Source organism: Varanus komodoensis, unplaced genomic scaffold, assembly GCF_004798865.1.
Source record: "Varanus komodoensis strain SLA01 unplaced genomic scaffold, ASM479886v1 scaffold16, whole genome shotgun sequence".
Taxonomy (NCBI): Eukaryota; Metazoa; Chordata; class Lepidosauria; order Squamata; family Varanidae; genus Varanus; species Varanus komodoensis.
Genome location: NW_025335468.1, coordinates 10009240 through 10032379, shown reverse-complemented (window position 1 = coordinate 10032379; position 23140 = coordinate 10009240). Strand labels below are relative to the sequence as shown.

General features: G+C 42.6%; 1 protein-coding gene across 1 annotated transcript in view; it reads left to right on the top strand.

Moving 5' to 3' along the window:
- OSBPL5 (oxysterol binding protein like 5) overlaps positions 1-23140 on the top strand; it is a 167254-nt gene that overhangs the window by 137960 nt on the left and 6154 nt on the right. Inside the window, exons 8-20 of the mRNA XM_044425935.1 lie at positions 1711-1882; positions 6664-6880; positions 9508-9692; positions 10969-11050; positions 12958-13056; positions 13179-13275; positions 14161-14259; positions 16308-16405; positions 17114-17203; positions 19584-19720; positions 20544-20729; positions 21213-21351; positions 22708-22825. Coding sequence (XP_044281870.1) covers positions 1711-1882; positions 6664-6880; positions 9508-9692; positions 10969-11050; positions 12958-13056; positions 13179-13275; positions 14161-14259; positions 16308-16405; positions 17114-17203; positions 19584-19720; positions 20544-20729; positions 21213-21351; positions 22708-22825 — 1719 coding nt within the window. The remainder of the gene's footprint in view (positions 1-1710; positions 1883-6663; positions 6881-9507; positions 9693-10968; positions 11051-12957; positions 13057-13178; positions 13276-14160; positions 14260-16307; positions 16406-17113; positions 17204-19583; positions 19721-20543; positions 20730-21212; positions 21352-22707; positions 22826-23140) is intronic.

The window sequence follows — 23140 nt, the reverse complement described above, 5'->3', positions numbered from 1 at the left end:
CTGGGAGAGCCTTTCTATGAGAAGCCCCTTTAGTTCATAAAGCTTGCAGACAGAAGCTAGTGCGTAATCAATTAGAGCTGCGTTGCGTCGTCATTTACCGTGAGCTTTAAGCTTTGTTCATCTAGATTCTGAAGGAATACACAGGATTATGTTACCCAAGGGTTATGAGGATCAGCGATAGACTATAATTTTTCTGTTTCCCAACATTCTTCTTAATCTTTTGCTGAGATTTAATTTACTTAGTCACATATCCCAGATATATTCTTTTCATGAGTGCCTGAATCACTATATCAGCTCATACCAAAAGATATTAAAAAACAAAACAAAAGTCTGACTTTATTTACATTTCTAAATAAATGTGTTTGTGAGCCAAGGGACTAAAACTGGGAGCTCAACCTTTAGTGTATATCTTGCTGATGCTACATTAACTTCTAATTTCATTTCCTTCCTCTCAGGTGAATTTGGTTATAGAATGCATAGTAAGGAACATAATTCATCTCTGTGTTATCATCTTAGTGTTTGGAGTGTAAATCCCCCAGTGCCTGACCTTTGAATTTTAGTAGAACTGCTACATGGCTCAGAAAGCAAGGAACAAGTGCCTTCCATTTTTGTATGGGGTTATCAGTGCTGATACACTGATGAGTCATGTCCACGCAGGTGTGAGATTTCAAGGTGTAGTACTACTGAAGTCCATTTTTCTCACAAGGCTGCACTTTTTCCAAGCATGATTGTATGTGACAGTGCTGAACTTTAAATCTGCATCTAAGCAGTGATATCATTTTTCATTTCATACTCCTAGAGTACACAGAAGGCCCCTATTCCAGATCTTAAAAGCCTTCCTATCTCTTACACTAAGCTCTAGATGGGGGCTGTTTCACCTATGCTAGAGAAACAATGAGAGAGGAAGTTGTAACTGCTAAATGCGGCTTTAAAGTGATGTCTGTTTTAGCCTAAAGAACAAGAAAAATGTACAACTTCAGTGCGTCCGCACCTTTCCCCTTTGTGCACTCTCTTAATCTCCCCTTTCTCTCTCAGCACACCTTTTCCTTACTCTCTCCCTCCCCAGTCCTAGCCTTCTTTCTCTTCCTTCCTTCCTAGCCCTTAGCTTTGCTCTTTCTCTCCCACTCCTTATATTTAGATTAGAAAATTTATTTAAAGTCATTGTTGTACTTCAATATTCTCCACCGTGGCGGCCTTCAGATGTTTTCAGCTACAACACCTAGCATTCCTGGCCATATTTGCTTGCAGTGATGAGAGTTGAGGCATCTGGGAAGAATGGCTGCTCTGCTGCTCAGATATTGCTTTGTCTTAGAAGGCAAGCCAAGAGAGAGAACCTTAATCATTCAAGCAAATATGCCAACAGGGAAATGTGGATTTGAAATTGCCTGGGTACAATAACAAGTTGCTTGTGCTCGTTTGGGACAAGTTAACTTTCAGAGCTGGATGACAGGATCTGGTATTTCATGCTTAGACTATCACCTGAAGGACTCAGAGAGCTTATTGGTATGAAGCATTTTGAACTGAGGGGTTGAATATCAAATGTTCTGCATCCATCATATCTTATTTGTTTCAGAGCATTCAGAATCCTTGCTCCAGTGTATCTGTTATCACCTTCGTTTAAAATGAATTAAATGCCTGGATACATGAAGCGGGAAGTAGCCGAAAGAAGGTTTTACATTACACTCTTTGACTCATGTTTGGGTTTTGCAGGCCGGTGCTGGTTGGATGCCCTGGAACTGGCCTTGCGCTGCTCCAGCCTCTTCAGACTAAGTGCATCCAAGCAAGGGAAGGATGGAGATCTGAATTGCTCGACTGATTCTTCACATGCTGGGCTCTACAACCTACTACACACAGCTACGATCTCGGATCAGGAGCTTTTCCAGTAAGAACCTGCTTTGGCTTCTTGCACATATGCTGACATTTGTAATGAATCCCACATGGGACGGCTTCTCATCTTGATCTCTTTTATACCTGGCTACAAGAGCATTGCTTCACTTGAAGTAAGATCAAGTGTGGAGTGACTTACATCAAGAGTGGGCAAACTCCAGATCTCTAGGACTTCACTTTCTGGTATTCTTGATCATTGATCATGCTGGCAGAGATTTCTGAGGGTTGAAGTCCAAAGATTTGGAGATCTGTGTTCTGCCCATTCCTGATATAACACAGCCCTGTGCTCAGAATTAAGCCCCACTGTGTTCAGTGAAGGCTTTTTTCAAAATAGATGTGCATAGGATATTAACCTCACATTTGAACCAAAGTTGTAACATCAAATCTTTTAACCTCCAAAGCACATTTCAAAATACATGCAGAGTAAATTATAGCTCAATTCTTCAGTGCTTCCTTGAGCTTAAAAAAACCCATGTAGATTAAAGTATAAAGGTCCACTCTGCTTCTGTTAGAGTAGCAGTACCCCCAAAAGCTTCATGGTTCATTAAGCTGTGAAAGAGTTAGAAGGAGAAACTGTCAGAGCTGTTAAAGTGGATTTCACTGCATGGGTGTAATGCGTGGATTGATTTAGCAGCAGACCCATCAATGCAGTTGCAGATCAGTCGCTGTACGCAGGCTGCACGGCAGTGGCTGTGTGCTCCTGATTGGGAGAGAACACTGTGGTCGTCCCCACCTCCTTCTCCAGTCCTCCAGAAGGCATTGCAGGGGCCTAAGTGGCGGAAGCCCCTCCCCTCCTCTGATTATAACCTCCTTTTATTTTGCTCTTGTTTGGAAGGGGAGAATTGTTTTTTGCACTGTCCAAAATGGAAGCCACAAAAGGGACAGCCACAGAAGTGTCCAGATGACATATTGGAGGGACTGTCAATGGCATGCCATTTTTTTGTTTCTGCACAACTGAATGTGCATAAATATGTTTGCAATTTTCCCTTTTTTTAAAAAAAGTCCATTTTCCAGAGTTGCTTCTCTCTCTGAATAGCCAAATTTGGTAATCTTTCCTGGGCAATGTCCTGTTAAGTGCCTGATGTCAGTGTATAGCAAGTACCTACCAAGGATTGAACAAGAGTCCCTGTTCGTAGGTTTTACTGTTATTTTGTGTTCATTTGATACCTGCAATGAGTCATCCAACACCACATAGTGAGAGAGACTGAGTCATACTTAGAGTAGCACCATTGGAATCAATGAAGCAAGTGAGCCAGGCCTAACGTCCCATCGATTTTGACGAATCTATACAAAACATGGCTAATTTTCTTACTTTATTATTTCCTTCTACTACTGGTTGCTTTGTAGTTGTAGAAAGCACTCCCATATGATAGTCTGGTTACAGCTGTGGAAGATTTCCACGTCTCTACATCTCCCCAGTAGACCAGTTAACATTTGGAATTTGCTGCTACACGATTTGGATGGCTTAGATGGCTTTCAGAGGGGCTGGACAAATTCAAAGAGGCTAGAGTTTTCAGTAGCTTCTAGTCATGGTAGCTATAGTATGATCACATCTATATCCCACCCTTCTTACTTTTGCAAAAACCCAAGGTGGCTTACATGGTATTCCTCCTCTACCATTTCACTCTCACAATAACCCTGTGAGGCAGGTTGGGGTAAGTGTTAGTGACTGGCCCAAAGTCATCCACCAGTGAGAGGCATGGCTGAGTGAGGAGCAGCGCTGGGATCTGCCAGGTCCTAACCAAACACTGTAAGACTACATCACCCTGGCATCTCAGCTTCATGGGCAGTCTGTCTCTGAATACCACCAGCTGGGAAACACATGTTTTGAGAGGGCTGATGCCACCATGTCCTTTTGAAAGGAATCTGCTTGGTTGGTTGGGAAACAGAGTGCTGAAGTAGGTAGAACTTTGGCTGGTCCAGCTACGCATCCTTAACATTTAGCTATACCTAAATAGCAACATCCTTTACTTTCTAAATGTTGAGTCTCTAAGTAAAAACCTTTGGTTCAACATCAAGGAACAATGCAGATTCAACAGTGAAAAATGAGGACAGATCTAACTATAAATCAACTGCATGAAGTAACATTTGTCTCTAACCCATCCAGGTACAACTGACAGAATATTTAAAAGTCCTAGATTTATCACTGACAGTATCATGTGCTGGGATTAATCCTCCAATTAAACATCTTCTCTCAAGGGAATTTGGCCAATTAAGCTGACATGTTCTTATTAATAGGCCAGTTAATTACATTTAATGCTTTCTTCACATTATTTAAATTAAAATGCAAGAAGCATAGTTCAAAGAAACTGGACATCCTCTGTGGAAAAGTTAGTGACTGGCCCAGTGATTTGTTCCTGAGCCTGTGCTCAGATTCTATGCTGGCCAATTACTTTCTCTTTTATCACCATGATTGTTTGAATGGGAGGTGGAGATCAAATAGTTGTGCAATAGAACATCCATACAGGAACCACATCGGATCTGCCCCAAGGAAGCAAAGTCTTTTCACTCAGTGAAGAAAATCTGCTGCTGACTACGAATGGGAGTTTTTCTTTTGACATACTCAAGTGATGTTGTGTAGTTTGCCTATACCTGGGTTTATGCTTTACTCATTCAATAATTCTACATGGTCTTATTGGAAGCAGCTAGGTTGTGCCATTACTATCTTTTGTCCCACACACACATTCACACCACCCCAAACAAACATATGCTTTCCCATTTCATATTTGCTTAGGATTTAGCAGCTGTCCCCTCCACCACCACACCACCCCCCATTGGGTCTGTTTAAACAAGGCTGCTAACTTACAATTTTAAAAAGTTGGAGTGTGTGTTCAGAGAACAGCCCTAGAGATGGGAGTAATCTCAAATAGGGAATGAGCACTTATATTCTGTGCTTCCCTTATGTTCTAAAGGTTGCTCTCTTTAAAATATAGGAAACTGTCGTGCTATATTAATATTTAGGGAGATTACAGATAAAGGTTTTATCTGATTTGCATCAATCTGTTCCAAAGACAGCAGTTTCTCTTTATTCAGAGATGCGGATGAAAAATCTCTAAATCTAAAGAAATAGTAAACTAAGCTTTCCCTAAATCTGTTGTAAATTAGAGGAGTTTAACAGCAAATGTTTAGGGAAATGGCAAATGATTTTTCTGATAGTGGTTAAAGGCAAGAGTCATAAGGTAGGATAGACTTCCCCAACCTGGAACCCGAGCCATCCCGAGGCTATTGTGAGCCGTCCCGAGGCTATATAGCAATGGGGACGGCATATAAAAACTTTAAATAAATAAATAAACCCTCCAGTGTTTTGAACTACCATTCCCAGCATTCATGTTCATTAACCATAGTGACTGGGGCTTATGGGAAGCAAAGTCCAAGACATCTGAAGGGTACCAGGCTGAGGAAGGCTAAGCCAGGAAATACTCCCTTCTAACCTTATCTTGATTCTGAAATCTGTGGTTGACCCTAAGCTTGGGCCTACCTAAGATAGTTCTTTGGACTTCAGTAGTTATTATTAAGCAAGTTCCAATTTATGAAAACAAATTGAATCATAATATCTATGCTAAATCCAAGCTCTGATTAGGTTGCCACATGTGGCTGTCTATCTGTGTGGGGTGTAAAACACAGCATGCAGATTTACTGCTATAAATATTCAAAACAGTAGCAAGCAGTGATATGTGTATTGCTCTTGTATGGACGGGTCAACAACCCCACGAGTTTTGGATTTAGAGTGGCCAGTACATGACTATTTATTGGTAGGAATTTGGTCTATGGACTGAGTAAAGGTGTTGTTAAATTTGTTTGTTTGTTTGTTTGTTTATTAAAACCTTTTATAAGCCGTCCTATTATATAAAATTCTCAGGAAGGCGTACAATGTTTAAATGAAGGGCATCTGGATTTCAGAACATCAAGTCTATCCAATCCGGCCTCATTAAATAAATCCTTCTTTTGCATGGCCTCCAGGAGGGACACAGAGGACTTTTTTTTTTCAAAATAGAAAGGGCATCAAAGTTGGTATCCACTGAAAATGCTGAGCTACAGACATAAAAAGCAAATATTTTATTGTGTGACCTTGCCTTGGTGCAATAAATCAAATATAAATATGTATAAAAATTATCTGCCATCCTTTAAGAGGATTGACACAGAGGCATTTTCACCTGGCTTTTTGAGTTGCAAGATGTTGCTGTATTTTAAACCTTTTAAACTGTCCTCTTGTAAAATGAAACAAAAGCAAAGCCAGCTCAGTTCAGCTCATACAAGTGAGCACGGGCCTACAGAAGGACTGCAAAGATGTATCTTGGCACTATGCCTGAAAACACTATATTTGATTGGAAAGCTTCCTAATAAAGCTTCTCATAATCATAGGAGAGGCTTTTATGAAAACAGTATATCCAGCCACACATTTTTAAGTGTCATCAATCTGCATTTGTTTATGGTTGGCCATTGAAATTTTAAAAATGCTTTAAAACATTTGTGGATGCCAGGGGAAAGATCTTTTTCAGGCCTCCATTTTGCACCTTGACTCTGGTGTTCATAATTGACTGATTTGTTCACGCTTGAATGTTGAATTGACAAATGCTTGAATTGTTGAATTGTTCAAATGTTTAAGGCTTGAATTGTTGAATTGGGTGACTGTCCTAATAATATATGAAATCTAATGCAACCTGGGCCCAAATGAAAATCCCTAAGAATGCTCCCACTTCTTGGCCTGTGCTCCATCGAGAGGCTTAACAACCAGTGCCTTGAAATGTAAACCATACAACCACCTGTGCTTTTCAGTCTTAACGAATCAGCTCTGGAGAACCATCACCTGGAGAATGATGCTTTTTCAGACAAATCTGAAAGAGACAACAACGATGAATCTGAGAATGAGATGCATGAGAACAGCCGGAAGACCAATGAGAGTGAAAGTGATCAGTCTGAAATCCATGGAGAATTGTCCCAGGAGAAGAAGGGGACAACTTACTTAGAGCAGAACTATGAAGAATTTGGGGAGGTAACAACCGTTTTAAACTTTGTCTACCTAGAAAGTTTGTCTTGGGTTTGCCATTCATCTGTCCACTGCATTCATCTTCTTACAACAAAAAATGCTTTATTCCATGCCATTTATTCTGGCTCTTTTAACTTGAGTCATGCCATCACTTTGCACAAGAAATAGCAACTCCTTTAATAGCATGTTTCCATGTTAAGGTTTCACTGAGCTACAACCTGTTGTTGTAAAAAGCTCTGTAGCAATGACAGCGTCCTTTCCCAGAGGCAGCAGGAGAGGGGTTGTCACTCCAAGAATGGGTTTTCTAGTCCAGTCTAACATGCCTCCTGCCAGTGACAGATGCAAGTAATGGCCATTTTTCTTTCTTTAATGAGCAAAATGAGTTGTCAGAGAGCTATAATAGGCCAATGGCCTATGTTAAATGGCGTATTAGGACCACCATGTTATTTTTCACCTCATTTGATAGTCTCAAGGCAAGTGTTCATGTCCAATTAGAATGCACTGTGTTATCCTTACATTATTGCTCATCTCTTAGTTAGGGGACAATGAAAGTGAGTTGTGGAATCTGGATGGGCTATGGAAATAAAAAAAGGCTGAATTGCAGGACTTTGAACCAGCAGCCCAATACTGGGCTTGCTTGCTTGCTTGGCAGTAAGTCCCATTATGCAAAGTCAGACTTGCTCTCATGTACACGTGCTTAGGGTTGCAGTCTGAGTTAGTATGCTGCGCAGCTCTTCTGGAAATGTACAGAACATTCATTGAACTACACATATAAGTTAACCCCTACTAGAAATGTGATTGGCTTTCCATTTACAAATGTATTGTTCACAACAGACTTGTGAATATAGGCCTGAGCTGATGGTGAAGGAAAGCAATATATGGTTTCCAAACATAAATCTAGGAGAGCCCAAGAGAGGAATCCAAGACAGTGGCAATGTTCTACAACAGCTTAGGAAATGTATGAATGTCATAAAGTTTCCCATAGCAGCCTTCTAAAGATCTCAGGCTCTTTCTTCTTTCCCCATTGTCCTTTTCTCTTTTTTAATAACAGTGGAGGTGTGCTGCAAGTTGGAGGATTTCTTTTTAATGTTGTTGGTTTAGTGTGCATGGGGACATACTTCCAACTTGTAGAGAATCAAACACCTCCTTATAGATGAATATTCCGTTCATGGTATTGAAAACCTAATGTGATCATGGGTGAAAATTAATTCAAACTACAATTGAAAAATATAGTCCCATTTTCCTTGGAAAAAAAGCTATTTTTCCTGAGATGTGCTCACTACAGTTGACCCCATAACCTTTGCAATGCCTGTCAAGAATCCACTGAAGAATAATAGTGCTCTTAAGATTGATTTGATCTCTTCCGTAAAAATTCTGCCTTTTGAGTTTTTTGGTTTTTCACAGCCTCCTTTATACAAATTACAAGTAGTTCAAATCTGATCTCTAAGCCTACTTAGAAGGTGGTTAAAATTTAGATGTACATCTCCCATGGATCTTCATATATTTGCGGGGCAGGAGAAAACAGCTACTTATAAATGGTTATGTATGTTTTTGAGTGTTACGCAGCTACAAGCACCAGCAGTTAGAAGAGTAATTTTATGTCTGAAGTGCTTGATTCATGATGTTAAAAAGACTTGATTTTCAGTCCATGGGGGTATATATGTGCAAGACCAAGATATATGCCCCTGTAAAGTCAGTAAATGCATTTGATGAAAGCACAGGCGGAATCGATACCCATCATAGCTTACAGCTTGACTGCAACAGTGTTTGTTTAATGGGTTCCATTATCTGTGGAGGATCAAGCTTAGGGATGTTGTTTGTCGGTGGCACAAGACAGATTGTAACGAATAAAAATCAATAGAAGGAAAGAAAGGTTTCATTGCTCCTGGCTCACAAGTTTTCTTTTGATCAAACTGAGCAGGGCTGCATTAGAAGAGACACGGAGCTCAATTCCCTCTTGTTCATGGCATCCTGCTGTGCAGCTTTTCCCTGCTTGAAGCAGCAAGACTCCCCAGACAACTCTTGGGCACGCTCTCGCTCTGTGCATCCTGCTCCTTTCACATACTCAAGCTCTTCCCTTCTTTTTCATTACAAATTGGAGAAAGGTTGTGGGATGCATCTTGCCCATAACCAGGCTACCATGTCAGTTAAATTTTACAGGCTGTTTTAAAGAGGAAGTAGGAGCTGAGAACTCCATCAGTCTCTCGTAGTTTGCCTGGGCTTTAAATCCTCACCCTTACAATGGATGATGTATTTTGTCGTCCATAATGTGTACTTCTACAGAACATTATGGCTTGGGATGGACAGATGTTAAAAGCAAAAAGAAGCTTCTCTGGCTAGCTGTGAAAGCAGTTTGAATCTGCACGAATTTCCTAAGGTTGTGCTTAGTTAGAGTGCACAAGTAAAGAAGAAAGTAGAGCTCATGTGAACTTCCTGACTGCATCCATGCATTTCCAGACTATCGTAGCAACCAGTCCATGTGCTATGTGAATGTATTATTAAAAGCTAAGTTAATGGTGGAACATAGGAACTTTGGCAAACTAGTGACCTGGAGCACAATCCGTTGGGGCCATCCAAAACCTAGCATCCTACTCAGAGAGCTTCAGTGTAACCTAAAGATTTTTCTTTTTTAGACGGGTGAATGCTCTCAAACAGAAACTGTGTCCGAGGAAAATAAGAGCTTAATGTGGATCCTCCTGAAGCAGCTGCGACCAGGCATGGACTTGTCTCGTGTGGTTTTGCCCACTTTCATCTTGGAGCCACGCTCTTTTCTCAACAAGCTCTCTGATTATTACTATCACGCCGACCTACTTTCCCAGTAAGCATTGCTTGCAGAGTAAACATCTGTGCGCAGATGTGCAAGAGCATCCATCCGCCCGCTTGTAGCAGGGTCATTTATACGTTTGAAAGATTTCCCTGATAATACAGAGCCTCTCACAGTGATCAGTGGGCACCATGAATCAGGCCAGGAATCCACTTCAGTGACCATTAGACATAAACTCTTTATGGGAGCTATGAGGAAAACAAGGCGGGAAAACCTCTGATGCGATTTGTACTTCGCTCAGCTGTGCCAGCTGGTAATCTGCACTAATTGCGCACCCCACCTGCTGGTGTACAGATGTCAGAATTTATGGGGCAAAGAGAGCAAACCTGCCATGAGGGTGAATTGTGAAGTCTATTTTGAACATCAGTGACCTGACATACAATAAATACATTTATTATCTGTGGAGATTCAGGCAGAACTGTAAAGGTTTCTAGGACTGGATGGTTAAGAACACTTGTTCCCCTTCTGTAAATTTAGGCATGCTCTAAAGTGCGAATGTTGCAAAGTGCAGGGGATGGGGTGAGCTTTAATGCGGGGGGTTAAGTGAAGGGAGGGGCTTTTCTGAGAGTGCTTGGCCTCCACAGGCCAGGTTGGGCTCTGTGGTTTGCAGCCCATAGGCTGCCCCCGCCCCCCATCCTGCAGTAAGAAAGATGAGGAAGTGGTAGAAAACATGGGAAGGTTACATGCTGAATGCAGGCACCTTGCACTCACCCCCATAGAATTCTGTGAATGAGGCAGGGCAGTGGGCTTATAAAAGCCTCAAATAATTGAGGCACCTTCAGATAATGCAAGTAAAAAAGAAAAATATCTACTATACTGCTCCCTTTTGAGCTGCCTGCCCTTTCACAAGTACAGGCAGTCCCCAGGTTGCAAAGAGTTCCATTCCAGAGAAAATGGAAATTCATTATTTAAGTCAAATTTGTATATAAGTCAGATCACATATAAGTCAACCCTCCACATTTGTGGGCGTTAGGGCACAGGACCCCCATGAAAGTGGAAAAACCACAGCTATATATACCTTCCCCCACCCAAATTCACCAGTCCCTCGCCTTTGCAGCAAGGAAATGCTGGAGAGATCTCGCTCTCCAAATGGGTGGAGCAGGAAGCGCAATTTTAAAATTTGCACATTTTGATGCTCCTGCCTTTCTCATTTTGCATCTGATCTGATTCTATGATCATGTTAATTCTCTGTGCCATGGTGAAGGCCTGTGCTGATTCCAAAATCATTCAGAATAACTAAAGTGGCTCTTATTCTTCCTCTCCCTTATAGAGCTGCTGTTGAAGAAGATCCCTATTGTCGAATCAAGCAAGTCCTGAGATGGTACCTATCAGGCTTTTATAAGAAGCCAAAGGTAAGAGAATGCCTAAATCAAACTCAAGTGTATTATAATATTCTCTTTTTAATGGCAGGTTCATGCTTCTAAGATACAGTAGTGTGTCTTCCAATTAAAATTACAAACCTGTACATTTCCCCAAATGTTTTGTGGTCGGGTGGAAGGGATAAACCGAGCTAAGAATTTCTCTATATAAAGGGAAGTATCCTATGGTGCATTGCTGCTACTGCCCCTAATGCTTTCCTTTTATTATTTTTCAAATTTATATGCTGCTAAATAGTCTGACAGGGCTCTAGTGAAAACAAATGCTTGTGCCATGCATTCAATGTAATGGGAAAGCGGGTGATTTCCTGCTACAAAATGTAGCGTGAAGCCTCCACTGGATATGACATATGCTTTACTTATCATGACTAGAACCAAACGCAGCAGATTTCATGAGATACAGCAGATTTAAAGGACCAAAAGCGATGAAGTCCAAGGTTCCAGATGTATGAATGAGGTTCTCTGAAATTTTAGTTAAGAGGCTCCGTCTTTGAGTCATGTGAGGCATGCGAGATGCTCTTCTGAGAGGGTGGAGTAGCTGCACGGGGCACTTGAACATCCTGTTCCTTCTGAAGCAGGCTCACACAGCCTGGTGCCCTCCATTTGTTTTGGGCTTCAGCTCCTCATCAGCCTCACCTAGCAGGGCCAAGGACCAGCTATGCTAAGAGCTGCTGTCCAAAGTATCGAGAAAGTACCAGGTTGATAGAAGCTGCCCTACAGAATGGTTTCCTCTTGAGCTCCTTTTCCTGTTTGTCGCTCAAATAAAAACTGGAGATAAAAGAAATACCATCATTAATAAGGTATTATTTAATTATTACTAGAAATAATAACATCAACTGTTTTCAGTACACTTGGAGAACCTCTTTCAAATCTACTCGAAATGGGAGTTCTTTCTCTCTATGGCCATTTCCCTTCAAGGGTGTTGTATTCTGGGAAGGGTGCCCACCCCACTCTCTTTTCTCATGAGCTCACTATTTAGTAGCTCAGCCAATAAATCCCATGCTGAAATATTGGATATCTGGCTTACACATCTGATGGGCTTTAGACATCATACTCAGAGGGCATACCTAAGATACACTTTCTTCTGCACATGGTTCTTAGTCCTCAGCATGGGGTCACTCCCCCACCAGTAAACAAATATGTTTGAGACCCCTCTACTGTAACTAGAACAGAACAAGAAAGATAGTTTGTCTGTCAGATGTTATGCTATCCTGAGCCTGACCAGAGCAGGACATTTTTAATTGTTTTTATAGATGCTTAATTTATTATGTTTTAATTGGTTGTTAATGTGTTTTTACTCTTGGTATGTTTTACATTGTAAGCCGCCTAGGAAGGCCTTGGCAATTATAGGCAGCCTATAAATATATGCAAATAAATCAAATAAATAAATATTTTTTATCTTGAAGTGTTTATGGAAGAGCCCACGGCGGGATTTTGTATTGGAAATGATGGCACAACCTTTCAATTAATTGCAAGCATTCCCCAGTGTTCGGACAAGGAAGGGATACTGAGCCATTGTATTCCATTGATTCCTTGAGGCGGGATGGCACACAGACTGGAAACTCAGTTTACAGTTTGAAACTGTTTGAGGTAAACAGCCCAGTAACTCCTGGGTTGCATCTGGCCTGGATCTTACTGCAATCCGTCTCTAGTCCTGAGCAAGCAGTCGTACCCAAGAGGCGGTGGCCCCATATGGAGATTCTCAGTGCCATCTGCACCAAAAGGTGCTTCCAGGCAAGGCCAGTGGGGCTCATGCAAACATTCCAATTTAGCTCCCTATCCCCACCCTCATTAGCTGGGTGCTCAGGAACCTGCTTCAACACATGGTCAGATAGGGCCAGCAACCTAGTATTGTGTAATCCTATTTAATTCCTTTCTTCCAGGGAATAAAAAAGCCATACAATCCCATTTTGGGAGAGACCTTTCGTTGCTGTTGGTTTCATCCGCAGACAAACAGTCACACGTTTTACATAGCAGAACAGGTAAATCTGAGCGTCTCTTGCATCAGAAGCAAGAAGCATCAGCAGCAAGCATTCTGAGTTTTATCTACCTCCATCTAAATGGTGGCTTGCGTATTGCTTCATCTTGTCATCTTCTCTTGTAGGTTTCTCATCACCCTCCTGTATCGGCCTTTCATGTCAGTAATCGGAAGGATGGGTTCTGTATAACTGGCAGCATTCTAGCCAAATCTAAATTTTACGGTAAGGCACTGGAGCAACGATGCAGCATGTGTTTCCTTTTTGGTGAGGAGGCTTGCCCTGCCATGATCTTCCAGTTTTTGTTTTTTTAGGCTAAAAAGAAAAGCAAAGTGGTATTTATTTCATTAAATAAAATGGGTTCACAGGATACATATAAGGTTAAAAGGATCAGTGACTGTCCTCAGTAGGAGCAGTCCCACAATGGGAGTTCTTGTGAAGATAAAATGGAGAGGAAGAGGAACATATAAGCCACTTTGGGTTTCTTGCAAAAGGGAAAAAGCAGATTTGTTGCAGTTGTTGTAGTTGCAGTTGTTGTTATTGTTAACCAAAGTCAAGGAAGTTGTTATTATTATTATTATTATTATTATTATTATTATTATTATAACATTTCTATGCCGCCCCTTGCCGAAACCTCGGGGTGGCTTACAACACGATAAAATACAATGAAATACAATGGCACATAATAAATTACCATTAAATACAAAATACAAAAAATACATTGGTTTACAAATATAAGATTAAAATTATCAGTATAACTTAAGTAAATAAAAATATAGGAGGAGAAAGAGAAGGAAGAAGAAGTTGCCCTGGCCAGATCATATGTTTTAACCATTCAAATGATGTTTAAATAAAAAGGTCTTTACCTGGCGCCGAAAAACCAGTAACGACGGTGCCAGGCGGACCTCTTTGGGGAGTGAATTCCATAGGTTGGACGCCACCACAGAGAAAGCCCTCCTCCGAGTACTTACTCTCCTAATTTCTTTCATGGAGGGTTCCCGGAGAAGGGACTCTCCCGCAGAGTTCTTTAGAGATGTGCTTTTTTAATTGCTTTCTCCTACTGCCCATTTAAGAGGAGTGTTCATGTTCATTATACTCTTGTTTCTACAGGCAATTCACTCTCAGCTTTATTGGATGGACAAGCTAAGCTTACATTTCTAAGCAGTGGGGAGGAGTACATCATTACCATGCCTTACGCACACTGCAAAGGTGGGGTATGGCCGGGCTTCTGGGCGGGACTGGGACTTGCAGGCCTTCTTTTCTTTCAAAGAGATGTTTATCAGCAGACACAGGATTCCCTAGTTGTAATGACTTGGGGTTAGAGGTGAGCAGACTTCAGGAATGAGGATCTATTGTTTAAAAGACAGCAACAAGCCAGAGGCCACTGGTGGAAGCCAGTGACAAAACAGCAAAACAAAGACTACCGGTTGTAATTAGCTGTTGCAGCTCATTGGGAACCTCATAACCAGATGCTGCAGAGGATGGAACTACTGCACCATTAAGAGGTTTATAGAATACAAGCTACACCTGCTGAACTTCCTCACTTTTGCACAACTATTAAAAGTGCAGGAACCCTGTCTTCTTTTGCATTTGACCAATCTTATCAGGACCTGCTTATACCAGTAGAAATGCACTTCATCTGAGTTAATTCTGAGTAGGGATTTCAGCAACAAATCGTAAATACGTTACACGAAGGACAGGGCTACAGTGATTACATTAAGAAAAGCAAAGTGTCTCGTAAGCTGCGCTCAACCCAAGCTGCAGTGCTTTTACACAGGGATGAAGGCAGCACAGTTACTCTTTTCAGACATTATCAGAAAACCAGACTAGCTCTACTCTGTTTGCAAATTCTGAACACTAATTCATTTCAGACACAGCAAATCTCTTGCAAACACACACCTTACCTTGCAGAGCACAATCCAGTGTTTATTTACACAGAACTCAGAGGGAGATTTACTTGTTGCCTACTTGCTCCTGCTGAATTATGAGTCATTGTCTTTGCTTCATGTGCTTGATTTGTCTCTGCACAAGAAGTCATCAAGAACAATTGAAGTAGTGGTCCCACTGGAGCTGTGGCTAGAAATGGAATCAGAAATAACAACTTGGGAAGGGAGATACCAGGAATGAAAATAAACTCATTTAACTGTTATGTGGCAAGATGGAATGGAGGGCTTTGCAACTTGATGCCTTTTTCAGTAACTCTGTTCCTTGAGCAAAACTTTGCAGAAACCATGCATAGTAGAATTAGCATTGGATGAGCTTTGAAAATCTGTGCAGGAGGAATCAGGATCCAAGCAATGACTCTCACCATCACTCTCCCAAGATGCAAATTGCATCTTAAAAACTGTTTTTCTCCAAAGGTGTCCCATTACACCCCTAACTGGCTGCTGCTTGTCCAACTCAAAGAAGCACAAGGGTCTGTTCCTCTCCCCATCCTTCCTCTAAAGAGCACCAGGGAGACAACAAGGGCTAAAATGGTACCCAGCAACACACTGTATTGGGCAGAAAGGAGCTAGGAAAGCCTCAGATACTTCCATCAACTTTGATTTCAACCAGTTTCTGATTTTTCCAGCCTGATGTTCATTTGATCCTGTTTCTTTATCAGTCTGTGAATGTTAAGTTCACATGAAAATTCATACACATGTTCACATGCATTTACTCTGAGTCTTAATTCTTAACATTGTTGTATGCTGTTGACATTAATAAGTGCATGGTTGAAGAACTACATTGTAAAATTCAGAAAAGTACAAATATTGATGTATAATAGGGTTTTGGTTCATGTATTGATTCCAAAAAAGCAAATTGGGAATGTTAGCTTTATAATGTGAAAAGATGGAATTTTTCCCCCATTCCTAGGTCTTGGTTGACCTGAAATTACCCTGAAATCTACAGCTCATTGATGCCTATTTTTATTGCTGCAGCCATAAATGTTTGGTGTTTTTCTCTGAATTGCAAAGGCTTATCCCCATTTTATAGCTTTGTAGAATGTACTGAATAACACAAGAAAGTGAGAATGATTTGGAGTGACAGAATAGGACCAGGATTCTTTAGCCAAAGCAAAAGCAAAGTACCACTTAGCAGTAATGTAATGGAAAGTACAGAAAAATAGAAGGAAAAAACTCTTGGTGTAGAAATTCAATTTTAATTCTGTGACAAAACTGGAAATAAATATAGTAAGTTAAATGTCTCATCTATGAAACCTCTTTTTTTGGCAATCATACCATCTTGATAATAGTTGTATTTTTCTCTGATGCTAGGAATTTTATATGGTACCATGACAATGGAGCTTGGAGGGAAGGTTACCATTGACTGTGAGAAAAGCAATCATCGGGCAGAACTGGAATTCAAATTGAAGGTAACTGTTGTGAACTTCTCTTCAGCACCTCCTCATTTCTTTGCCTTCTTGGGGTTTCATCCCCATTTTCCAGTGTAACAGACAGGGCTAACCTTGAAGTCATCCCAGTTCTTACCACAGCAACGTGCAATTCATGTGTAAGGTTAAAGCAGAGGACAGTCGGTCAGGACTAACCCGATCAAAGATGTCAGCAGCACCTCTGAAAGGGATGGAAGTGACTTTCAGTCTCTCAGGGCATCCATCCTTAATTTGGTGCCCTGCTGGTGGGCAGCAGGGCACCTCCATCATGCTGACTGAGATTGATGGAAGTTGCAGTCCAACCCATCTGCAGGTTGGGAAAAAGATGCATTAGATGGAGATTTAATGACTGGTTTTGAGGCAGTCATTAAGAACCTTGTCTGAGTACCAGGGTTGTCCCAGGTAGGTGCTCATATTACCATGAAGGCGCAGTGTACAGACTCGGTTTTGCCTGAACGTGCCGTGCCTGCATGTTTGACAAAGCAGTCAGATGAGTGCTTTGCCACAGCTGAAATATGCTGCTGTGTGACATATGTTTTAACACGACAGGAGTGATAGGAGCTGATCCTTTCCTGGCAGGTCTAGAAATCCAAATTCAGTTTCGGTCTGGGTCATCTCTGTTCTTGGATGGCCTTCCATTTTTTTCTGGGCTAAAATGTTTTATTATTCCCTCTCCTCTCCTCTGAAAAGCCATTCTTTGGTGGCAGCACGAGCATTAATCAAATCTCGGGGAAGATTAAATCAGGAGAAGAAGTGCTGGCAAGCCTGGATGGACACTGGGTAAGAAATCGTAATCGTCTTTGCTGACAATTTTAAAAAGCTCCCATGAAGCAGCATGGAGGACAAGGGACACTGTTGAATAATGTTGTGTTCTGTGCTGCTTTGAAGGAGAGACTGGCTTTTAAAAACAAATGGTTCTTGGGTGGACAGTTGCCACAGACAGACCTATTTGCACAGTCATAGATCTTGCAGTCCTTGGTTGTCACTGCTGGCTCAGATTCTGAAACCCAAGTTTTACTGTGCTCTGGTCAAAAGCTAGTGAGGGAATGTGTAGAGAGGGGTGCAGAGCCCCTCAACTGCAAGCCAAATCCAGCTAGTCGAGCTGCCCCACCCCGCCCACAGATCCACAAGTCCCCGTGGGGGCGAGAAGAGAGAACAACAAGGAATAAACCTCGGTGTGCATCTCTTCCTCCCGTTGGAAAGGTACTGGGAGCCATGTCTTATCTAGCAAGGGAAGGCAAATTCAGAGGGCAGCCCCCCAGGTTTCTTCTTGGTTATGGAAGTGATGGAGGAACAGGGACCCTTTCGTTGGGGCAGTCTTATGTGCTTACAATGAGAAACCAGCATTAAGGTCCCTGTTGGCCAGATAAAAGAAAACGGGAATGCGCCTAACATCTGGAATGGGAAGACCAAATATGCAAGGACAACATATCTTGCACTCGAAATCAAGGCCATTTTGCTATTTCCTAAAAAATAAAAGGTTGGCTATTTGGCAAAACACCTGAATTTTGGGAACATGGTACCTGACTGAAGGTTTTTGCGGCCCTTGGCTGTATAGGTTTATATGTACCTCTTCCCCAGCTACTCCCACTTTCCATTCACATCCCAGTGTCAGAATGTTTCCAGCAGAAGGGTGCTTGGGCTAATAATTCAAAGGCCCTGCAGAGCCGTCCTGTCTTTTCTTATTTAACAGATTTTCTGGAGTAAGAAAAAGATGCAAAAAGTAGTAGGAAAATATCGAAGTTGATAACCTCCATAAAATTCCATCAATGGGGCTGGGTGATGGCATGAGAAAGATTATACCTGGAAGCACCCCAACTCTCTGTAATGCTGTGTCATACTGAAACAGCGTATGTGTTCTGATACATGAATGGATCAGCTTCTCAGAACCCAACTGTCCTGGCCAAGTGGTCTCGTGGTGGTGCTTGCACTTTGGTTTGTTTTCCGTGATGGATTGTCACATGCAGGTCATAGGCATTTTGCGACAAAGCCACCCACCTCCCATAAACTGAAGAACTAGAAACAATGCTGAGTGGACAGTAGCTCTGAGGAAGCCACTGGGTGGGTCGGCATCATGACAACTTATGAGTAACTGAGAAGATATTCACACACTGGGCTCGATAGCAGAATTTCTAATAGCATCAGAAATTATTTTGAATATGCGGTCATGCGCTTTTGAATATGCGGCCATGCGCTTTCTAGGCTGAGCCGTGTTAGCTGTCTTCTGGTTTGTCCTCTGTGGACAGCCATGGAAATCAAGCCCATAACCCTCTGCACTTCCAAGCAGGAGAGCTTTATTAGTGGATAGTTTTCAGGATAAACTGACAGTGGCCAAAAAGGACATGCTGGTGGCATTTGGACAACGATAACACAGAGAATGTCAAGCTAACAATGTTGCCCTGCTCTTTCTGCCTCGGTGCATCTCCTGCCTCTCAGAATGGTCTGTGCAGCTGTGGTTTTTCCCTCATAGCAAGGTCGGCTTCAGATCCTGCTTTTATCAGTGGTGGAGGAGGAAGAGTTTGCACTGGCTCGCACCCAGCAATAATATTGGAGAATCCCAAGACACCACTACCACCACCATCATCACTAATACCATCATCCACAGGGCAGGGTAGCATACATATGCCTTCCTCTTCTGCATTCCCCACAGCAGCACAAAAGAGATAATAAGCTGAGGGAAGGTGATGGGCCCAGGGCCATCCCATAGCTTCAAGTAAGTGTCCAGGTTTTGTAATACTGCTACATCCTACTCTTAAATAAGCCCATGGATGGTTCCTGAAGGGCCTGAGCCTTGTTGGAGTAACATCAGCACAGCAGATATATCCAAACAAGGGTTTCCTTGCGCTTAGCATATGAGTGACCATGTCTGCTACCATTTTATGCAAGCACCAAGCTTTTTCCAGAAGAAGGGCTCCTAGTGCAAGTAATCTGCAGACCTGATGCAGCTGTTCTGTCATTTTCTCTTTAATAGCTCTTTTGTTGTTAAGGAAGAGGGTAGGAGAATTGGTAAGAAAACATGGCACGGCATGGCATCTTCCTGCGTAGAAGATGCCATCACCTGGACCCCCTCTGCATTTCCTTGAGTGAGGCAAGGTGATGACACCTGAAAAGCCTTATCTAGAAGCATGCTAAATCCTGTATTTTCTTCTTCCTCTTTCAGGATGGAGAAGTGTATATAAGTGATACGAAAAATGGTAGCACAGAGATTTTTTGGAACCCAACCAGTGAGGTCCGGAAACAAAGGCTGAAGCGTCACATTGTGTTGTTTGAAGAGCAAACCGAGTTCGAATCGGAAAGGTAGGGTAGGCAGGTCCCCTTTAGGGGCAGTTGAGCCACACACAGGAAAGATCCCTGTAGCTGACACACTCCTGGGGAGAATTCCTCATCTCACTGTTGTGTTTTACAGAGCATTTCAGTAGAGGGAGAGATTCCTGTCTGGAAGTTGAATTTCAGTACATGGGAACTTCCCCTCCATAAAACAAGGGAAGGAGGAGCTGATGTAGGCTGGAGCTTATGGGAAATGTTAGCCAAGACCTCTGAAGGACACCAGGTTGGGGAAGCTGGCGTAGGGATTAGACTGTTGAGATGACTGATAAGTGCATTGTTAAGAACAACAACAATAATACTACACTGCATTTATATCCCACCTTTTCCTTCTTGAGAGGAGCCCATATCACTGTCAGGGAATGGTGCAGCTCTAGAACCCGGTGATGAATGTTGCAGTTGCGAGAGTAGAGACCGAAGTCCAAACAGCAAGCATCTGCTCCTTCTGCTGTCTGTTGATACTGCAGAACTGTGTCTTTTCAGCACATCTGGAATCCCTTCTTAATTTGTGCCAAGCCTCCCCACTGAATGACACTTCCAGGGTGGGTGGTCCTCATGACTTTTCAGGCCATAGACAGGCACTTATGCTTGACTCTTAAAAGGGGAAGGGCTGAACGCAATGTTAGAGCACCTGTTTTGCATGCAGAAGCTCCTCCAGGGACCTCAAGGTCCTCAGCCCCAGTGTCTCCAGGAAGGGAAGGGAAGGGCCATGGCCAGTTTGTGTCACTAGTGCTGGGCTGGGGGCACCCAGGATCCGGCTGTGGGTGAGGCAGCTTCCTGTGTTCCTCGTTGTTAGACTCTGGCAGCATGTGACTAGCGCAATCAACAAAGGAGACCAGAACAAGGCCACTCAAGAGAAGTTTGTGTTGGAAGAGGAGCAGCGGAATGCAGCACGGGAGCGGAAGGAGAACGGGACCGAGTGGAGGCCCCTGCTCTTCTGGCACAACCCTGCCACAAACGAGTGGCACTACAAATATGAAGAGTGAGTGGCCAGTAGCATATGGGGACTGGAAGCGGCTCGTGTGGTACATACTTGGGGCATATCTATACCACTGTGCTAAACTGGTCAACCAATCTCATTCCAAGGAACGCAGAGAATAGTGGAATGGCTAGGAAACACTAACGAAGTGTTGGAACCTTTGCTAAAATTGTTTTAGGGATTCCTGGCCATTCCTGACAAAACTACAATTCCTAGCTTCCTCTGGAAAGTTCCTAAGATCCTTTCAGAGAAGCTGTAACAATATACTAGAAAACAGCTAGCAGATTGTAGGTACACCTTTGGTTCGTGAGTATTTGTGTGTGGGGTGGGGGATGGCTCTTGTACAAATGGGGCAGGCTAGAGACAACTTGTATGCATGCCTGATATCAACTGTGCACACTGGCCAAAGTTTGCCAGCGATGCTTAATAGACATTTCTTCTTGGTGGCTTTCTTTTTTCTCATAAGCATCTTCTTCCTTTTGAAAGTTTAAGGCCCTGGGACCCTTTAAATGACATTGCCCAGTATGAAAAGGATGGCATACTTCAAACCATGCAGAGGCGCTTGTCCGATAGAATGTCAGCTCACAAGAACATGTGCATCAGCAGCCAAGTTGCCCGGCACAAGGTAACTCGCCACCCTCCAGCAAATCCACTGTAGTGAGTTGCGTGGGATTTTTCCATGGCATTTGGAGAGAAGTGCTCACACAGTCAATGTGTCATGAGCACTTTCTGAGCCAAGTTTGGGAAAGTGTGATTTCACAATGGATACGAGGGTCTTCTGATTCGACAACCCAATGTCAGTTATTATCTGGAAACATTTTTTCCATGAAATGTTATTTTATTTTCACTTAAAGTTAAAAAGTGAAGGCAACAGCAACAAGAGCCAGTGTGGTGTAGTGGTTAAGAGCATGGAACTGGGACTCAGACAACCTGGGTTCGAGTCCCTGCTCGGCCATGGAGCCAACGGGGTGACTTTGGGCCAGTCACAGACTCTCAGCCCAACCTACCTCGCAGGGTTGTTGTTGTGGGGATAAGATGGAGGAGGAGAATGATGTAAGCTGCCTTGAGCCCTTTGTAGGAAAAAGGCAGGATATAAATCCATAAATAAATAAAATAAAATAAATAAAGAAGAAATTGACTAAAGCTTAGGCAATTACCATTGTGCTTGTGAATGATCTCAAGCATCAGCCAAATCCTAGTCTGGCAAATTTGCCATCAGCAAATCCTAGTCTCTCAGCCTTAGTTCCTTAAGTGTGACATGAGATGAAATCCCTTCCCACAGTGGCTGCTATAATGCCGCAAGGCTTCCTACTTCCATTCTACCGGTCCTGCTAATAGTAAATTCAGGCAGTGAGTGCCAATAGGAATGGAGCCAAAATGGGACCATTGAAAAACAAGGAGGGGCTATTGAAGTGCCAGAGAAACCTGAAGTACAAACAGAAATATTTGAAGAAGTACAAAGACATGGTTAAAAACAAAATCTAATGGGGCAAAAATGAAGAGCAAAGCAAAAAAACCCCAGTGGGTGCTGTGCATGCTTGGGAGCTTTTGCACGGAACATTGCAAAAAAAAAATGGACAACCGGGGTGAGGAGGAATCGGTTGGAGCACCCTAGAGCTGGACTGAGTGGGCCTCTCCAGGCAGGTGCATTCCCGTTAGAAGATCAGGGTGTGTGGCAACATTTTATTGCTGGTTCCTCTGATGGTGTTACCATGCAAATCCCTGTCCTATAGTGCTGCAGTGGGGGAGTGGTTTGGGCCTTAGCAGTCCAGCAAAAAACTTTATTTCAAATAATCATTCAGGTATTCACAGAAACCAGCAGGGTGACTTAAACAAGGGGCTTGAGGACTTCAAGGATCTTGAAATGAACATGTGTAGCTCCCTCTGAAAACAAGATACCTGTTGATTCTATCCTTTGACTTCAGGAGACTTTGGTCAGTGAGTACGTCTCATGGGCTTCTTGTTATTCCTTTCCATTCAGAGGTCTGCACATGATTGTAGGCGGCGTAAAGCCAGTGACCAACCCTCCAACAACAGCCAGAACACTGAAAGTAGCTGTTCAACACCGGAGTCTGTGCAGGAACTTTCAGATGATGATGGTATGTATTTTTCAAGGTCCTGAACTGTCCAGAACTTTTTCTTCACCTGCAGCCCATGGTAAATCCCAGTCACACCACAATAGCATACAGACTTCCCTAACCTGGAGCCCACTGCTATTGGCCATGCTGCCTGGGGATGCGGGGGATGTTCAAGAGGCCCGAAGGATGCCAAATGGGGTAAAGCTGACTCATTTTGCATTCTTACTGCTGAATTCTTGTAGCATTCTTTGCAAAAGGCATCAAAGAATCCAGGCTTCCCTGAAACAGAAGATAAAACAACTGGATTTAAAGAAAGGATCCTTCTTTATCACCTCC